We start from the raw sequence: 6,250 nt of genomic DNA, 5'->3' as shown, positions 1-6,250 counted from the left end.
CAAGTAATAGTGGATTCTTGATTTTCGCTACTGTCTCTGTGACCTAAGCCCCGTGAGTAAAGAGGGCTGATTGCATTGTCTGGCCTATCTTTACAGAATCTCCTCTGTCCTCATACACATTACTAAACAATTCTTCACCCAAAGGGGTTACTGCACTGTAATTGTTCAGTGGCTACTTTCCTCTTGGTAAGGGTGGAAGACTCTTTAGTTATGGTAAGCAGCTCTTCTAGGAGAAGGACACTCCAAAATCAAACCATTGTTCTCTAGTCTTGCAAGGTAGTGCCATAGCCCCTGCACCATGGTCTTCCACTGTCTTGGGTTAGAGTTCTCTTCCTTGAGGGTACACTTGGGCACAATATTCTATCTAATCTCTCTTCCTCTTATTTTGTTAAAGTTTTAATAGTTTATATAGGAAATATTTTTTTTAATGTTGTTACTGTTCTTAAAATATTTTATTTTTCTTGTTTCCTTTTCTCACGGGGCTATTTTCCCTGCTGGAACCCATGGGCTTATAGCATTCTGCTTTTCCAACTAGGGTTGTAGCTTAGCAATAATAATAATAATAATAATAATAATAATAATAATAATAATAATAAAAACACCTGAGAAAAAAATGAGAAAGATTAGCTGATGAAAACAAATGCAGTGTTTTTGTTTACGCTTCTTTCAACATATGAAGCAAGGAATTACTTATCAAAACTAACGATTTAGTGATGTTAATTTCATTCTTAAACTAAGGTTTGTCCAATGTTATTATGTATAGTTATAAATAGTTATTTATTTTGGGTAAATAGATAATTCAGTTAGAATATGGAAAAAGTTGGTGCCCTTGGGTCAACATTAGACAGACTTATCCTGTATTTTTGCAGGATAAAAATTTTAACGGTGGGTTTTCTGGAACAGACCGCGTCGTTAAATTAGGAGTAACTGTACTATAATATAATTTGCCTACCCAAAAATAATTGCCAAAGGTTAACTTTCAAATTACATCATATAAAGCCTTAAAACAGTCTCTAATAATGAACAGAACAACATTAAAGAAATAAATAAAAATGCTCCTTTGAAAACTACAATTTCATGTCCCTGAGTAGTAAATTTAAACCTCCCACCCAAAATGTACTTCTTTAAAAATATACACCTACCTTTTGTCATTAAAATGTAAATGCACTGACATGAAACCTCAAAGTTACTCATCTGTGGACTACTTAATGCCTAACACCATTTGGCACCCTGACATACTAGATGGAAAGTGGAAAGACAAGGACAAGACTGAGATATCTTTTAAAATCTCATAATTGGGAACAGTATAATTTATTCAAAATATCTTACTATATTCAATAGCTTATGTTTATAGGAGGATGATATGAATTAAAATAAAAACAATTCTGACAACACTTGTATGTATATACATATATATATATAATTTAATGTCACAAACTATAGTTGGTAAATGGCCTCAAAATAACATAAATTTGCCAGAGACTAATGTCTACTGGATTTCAATATGAAATATTTTAATACAGATAAAAAGGAAAAATTTATAAAATGTAACCTTTGGATTTAATAAAAAATACCAAACTCTATAGTAATAGACAAGCTTACCTTCGTCTCAATATGTAAAACATAGAAATAACTATTTTTTTCTTCAAAAACAGAAGAGTATATCTTGTAGTGTAATCACATCAATGAAAATGTTAAGTAGATATCATTTGAGACAAAGATTGATAAAATTAATAGTCTCTGGCATATTCTAAGTTGAGTGTTGCTGCTGTGTCAGCTGTTTTAATTGCTTGAGCACCGTTTCCAGAAGCTTCTTCTTATCGCTTCTCTTAAGTATTGAAAACATACCACGTTTCTCACCTTCCCGCAATCTATAACAAAAAAAAAAGACAATGGCTATAAAATGGTAGCATATACCAAAGTGTCTTAATGTTTGGTAAAACACAAAAAAGATCATCATATCTTAACTTTTATTATCTAAACTAATTATGAACTGAAAGCCAACTAGATAGAATTTTTAGACTACATTGATATAACTATCAATGTCACATCACTACCTGAACAAAGTAGTAGTGATGAATTCAAAACAATCAACAAAACTTACTTTTCAACTATGATTATGGCATTATGGGGATTAACACGAAGGTATTTGGCATTTTCAGAACCATAATCATGGAAATATGTTGACCAGTCCTCTGTCATAAACAGGTCAAGCAGCTGCCTCAGATCAGAAAAGCACATCAGCAGAGCACCTTCCTCAAACCCTTCAACTGGTTCAGTCGCTGCAAATTCTGTAAAGTTAACAATAAAAGTACTATTACACAAACTGGTTATCATCTATAGTAAGTACAAGTATTCCATTTTCAAATTATCAAAACTGTTAATAAATTCCTCCTTCCATAATGGAAATTAAAAAAAAACTTACAGAATATGTGTATCACTTTAAATTGCTGGTTTCATTTTTTGTTTATTACATTTAAAACAACTCTCTCTCTCTCTCTCTCTCTCTCTCTCTCTCTCTCTCTCTCTCTCTCTCTCTCTCTCTCTCTCTCTCTCTGTGGGCTACTTTTCACTACCTCTCATCCCTTACCTCTATCTCACTAACAAATGAAATCTTTGTTGCTTCTCAAAGTTTCATTTATATTGAAAATCAATCACGATTCAATTTTCCTTACTTTCTCCAATCTCGCACTATGTCACATCGAACGTTATAGTGGTAACTTAATTGTTCGACAACTTTAAAAATCAGCCTAGTACTTGCTTCTTCTCTTACTTTCTTTTTTTTAGATGGTTTCATAATTGAGGGGGGTACAAGTTGACTTATAACTGAAGTTAGTTTAAGTATTTTGGATATGGAATGGAGAATCATCTTTAGTAACAGTTTAGAATTATCGTAAATTATCATTCGGTCATTAGCGGCAGTTTGTTATTGTTGATTAAACGCCAAAAAAAAAAGAAAAAAAATTGTTTTCCTTGCTACGTATGTAGGATTTTATATACTGTAGATACGGTAAATAATATTTGTAATAACATATTTACTAAAAGCTTTTAATATCATTATTTATCACTTTCATCATGCGTGTTTAATGCCTTCGTTTGTTTATTACGATTGAAGATTGAGCGTACAGTAAACGAGTGGAAGGTTTCCGTTTCAGGCGGCGTCATAAAGAAAAACATTATATAAATGGCATTCATTTAATTTATTTGGAAGTCCTAAGAAAAATTAAGTAAAACATTGGTAATAACAAAATCAACATATAATCAATACTTGGTAAGATTGCTGTCAATGCAAAAACTAACCTATACACAGATGTGTAAATGCGTCTGTTTCTTCATTATGATCAGAGATAAATGTAAACAAATCATTGGTTGTCATTTTTTATCGTGCTTTTTGGGCGTGTTTAGGAAACGCATGATATAAAATCGCCTTTAATATTTGTGCCTGTTTTAGTTTAGGGTACTGTAGTACATGCATTAAGTGTTCTGTACATTAAAGGGTAGTTTGCTAACAGTACTACGTAAAGGGAAGGTTTTAAAAGTCTGAATATACATGTTAAATAAATAAGTAAATAGGGTGTCCCTACTTCGCGGATTTTCAGCTATCGCGGCCGGGTTTGGAACCTATCTACCGTGATAAACGAGGGTTCACTGTAATGGCATCTGTATAACTTCCACAAGTCACAAACGACCGTAAATTACACCCTTCGCACTTCAGTCCTACCAAAACCCTGAGAGACAGAGTAGATGCCTGAGTTTGACCTCTGACATTCACTCATTTTTACGTTTGTTTTTCTCGTTTTCGGCAAGAATTTTACAATTTTAAAGACGAAAAGACAATTTCAACATATTGCTAACATAAGAAGAAAATTCGATCTATTAAGAGTTCAGAAGAGGGTAATATCGATAGTGCAGAGAGAGAGAGAGAGAGAGAGAGAGAGAGAGAGATTGAACAAAAGGATCTTTGTTTATGAGTAAATCATGATAAATAACTGTTTTCATTTATCAATATCCAAAATGGAACATAAAATTCATAATAATCAGGATTTATCAATATTGTCTTTGTAAAAACACAAAGAAAAACTTTGAACACCCTTTGACATTCTTTCATTTTTACGATCGTTTTTCTCGTTTTCGACAAAAATATTATCATTTCAAAGAGGAAAAGACAATTTCAACATCTTGCTAACATGAGGAAGAAAAAAAACTTGCTCTATTAAGAGTTTAGAAGAGGGTAATAATGGCAGAGAGAGAGAGAGAGAGAGAGAGAGAGAGAGAGAGAGAGAGAGAGAGAGAGAGAGAGAGAGAGAGAGAGAGAGAGAGGAGCGGCCAGCCAAAAGAAGCAAGATAGAGCAAAATGATCTTCATTTATGATTTAATTATGATAAATAGCTTTGTTTTCTCTTATTGCTATTGAACCTATTAAAATTTGTCCTAATTTTAGGCTGTGTTATAATACGGTATTTACACCCAACCTGATTGTAATTTTTACCTTTTTTAAATTATTAAAACTTTAAAATATTTTAAATGTTTGATTTATTTATAAGAACAATTTAATATTAGAAAAAATACAGTATACTACATAGAAGGTATTGAAAATGGGTAGTAAAAACGTTTGAATGGGTAAGTTGCCATTTGCATTATTCGGGGCCCTCCTGTATGTACTGCATTGGTCTGCAAGCAATAAGTATGCTCCGTATGGATATTTTTTGTGGACATTTGCTATACGATCAAGACTATCACACGATATGCGTAATTTCTTAGGAGCAACAAAATACTATTTGCAAGTCTCAAATTAACATCCTTTAAATGTTTCATAAAAGCAAAGATATATCTCTATTACAGGAATATTTTATGCCTTGCAATTTTCACTAGCTTGGCAGTAATGCTCTCTATTCATGTTTCAGATGACCGTTGTCACTGTTACACAATAAGGATATTTAAACAAATGGATACAGTTCTTATTTACGACAACGGTTATATGGACGTTTGATCTGGATATACGAGCCCCCTTCCTACAATAAGATGACTATTGTGGCCTGTCCAATCCCTGGGTGTACATACAGTGAGTGTATCACAATAGACCGATTATGTTAGTACACCCAATATCAACAGCCATGATAAAATTTTTCGGCTCCTTAATTGCTTCGATGAAACATTCCCTAAGGACCCTACCCGTTCAGATGAAGTCCTCAACACAATAAAAAAGCTTGCTGTTTGTAAGGAGAACAACATTGTTACAAAGGCCATCCTTCATAACATGCATCAAGTTTGTGAAGATGAGGTCCGCAGCTTCGGGGCCCGCCTATGTGGCCAAGGAGGTGTTTACAAATTTCTGATGAAATGTCAAGGATGTGACACTGATGTGTTTACAAGAGGTATTGCAAACACAGAAAACTAGGTATGTCAATTTTTTAGAAGACAAGGAAAAAATAAACAATCAGATTCACGTCTGCTTGATTCTCCTTCGGCAGAAGTGGCCAGTACCACAAGCAAGAAATCAAAACTGGCCATGAGAGACAAGTCAGATCCATGTTTTTACTGTGGTAAAGAAGGGCATGGTAAGGCAGCCCCAGCCTGCATGCAACAAAGAGAATACCCAGCATATGGCCATAGATGTACTCGCTGCAATTGAAATCATCACCTAGAGGTGGTCTGTCGAAGCACAGGGAAACCTAGAAACATTCCACCTAAAAAAACTTGAAACATAACTATTCCAATAACAGCACATGCATACTCCATAATAACGAATAAGAAATGATGCGTACGCCCTTCACGGCTTCGCTTAGGACCAGGAGGAAGTGTTGACCTCTAGTAACTTTCCATAATTTCATTGTAAATTATTACTGTACTTTAATTTGTATTAATTTCTGATGTTAGGGGTTATATATTGTTCAAAAATTAGCATTACAAACCTTTAAAATGCCTGGGTGTGTATTTATAGACATGTGGAATGCATATAGTTATTATGCGAAAAATTGTTTTAGTTTATAAGAATTTTAGTTTGCGAGCTGACTCCCAGAATGAATTAAACTTACGAACAGAGGTACCACTGTAGCTGTAGAGTTAATGTTATTAGTTATAGTGAGAATTCTAACTCAAGGGGAAGCTCTAACAATACTGTAGTAGGTTGTCCAAGGCACCAACCACCCATTGAGATTCTACTGCTAGTGTTATTGGGTCCTTTTACTGGCTAGATAGTACTACACTGGATCCCTCTCTTCTTAAGGTTAATTTTTCCTTTGCCTACACA

General features: G+C 33.8%; 1 protein-coding gene across 5 annotated transcripts in view; it reads right to left on the bottom strand.

Annotated features, from left to right (window-relative positions):
- Nucleotides 1–1,382: 1,382 nt before the first annotated feature.
- Nucleotides 1,383–6,250, bottom strand: part of Sec15 (exocyst complex component Sec15) — a 205,926-nt gene continuing 201,058 nt past the window's right edge. For all 5 annotated transcript variants that reach the window (XM_068385390.1, XM_068385397.1, XM_068385403.1 and 2 more), the window contains exons 14-15: nt 2,105–2,291; nt 1,383–1,871 (exon numbers count right to left, since the gene is read on the bottom strand). In XM_068385390.1, the coding sequence (XP_068241491.1) occupies nt 1,751–1,871; nt 2,105–2,291 (308 nt within the window). In that variant the 3' untranslated portion in view covers nt 1,383–1,750. The remainder of the gene's footprint in view (nt 1,872–2,104; nt 2,292–6,250) is intronic.

The sequence above is a fragment of the Palaemon carinicauda genome, chromosome 1, assembly GCF_036898095.1.
Source record: "Palaemon carinicauda isolate YSFRI2023 chromosome 1, ASM3689809v2, whole genome shotgun sequence".
Lineage (NCBI taxonomy): Eukaryota > Metazoa > Arthropoda > Malacostraca > Decapoda > Palaemonidae > Palaemon > Palaemon carinicauda.
This window is presented reverse-complemented; position numbering and strand designations above follow the sequence as displayed.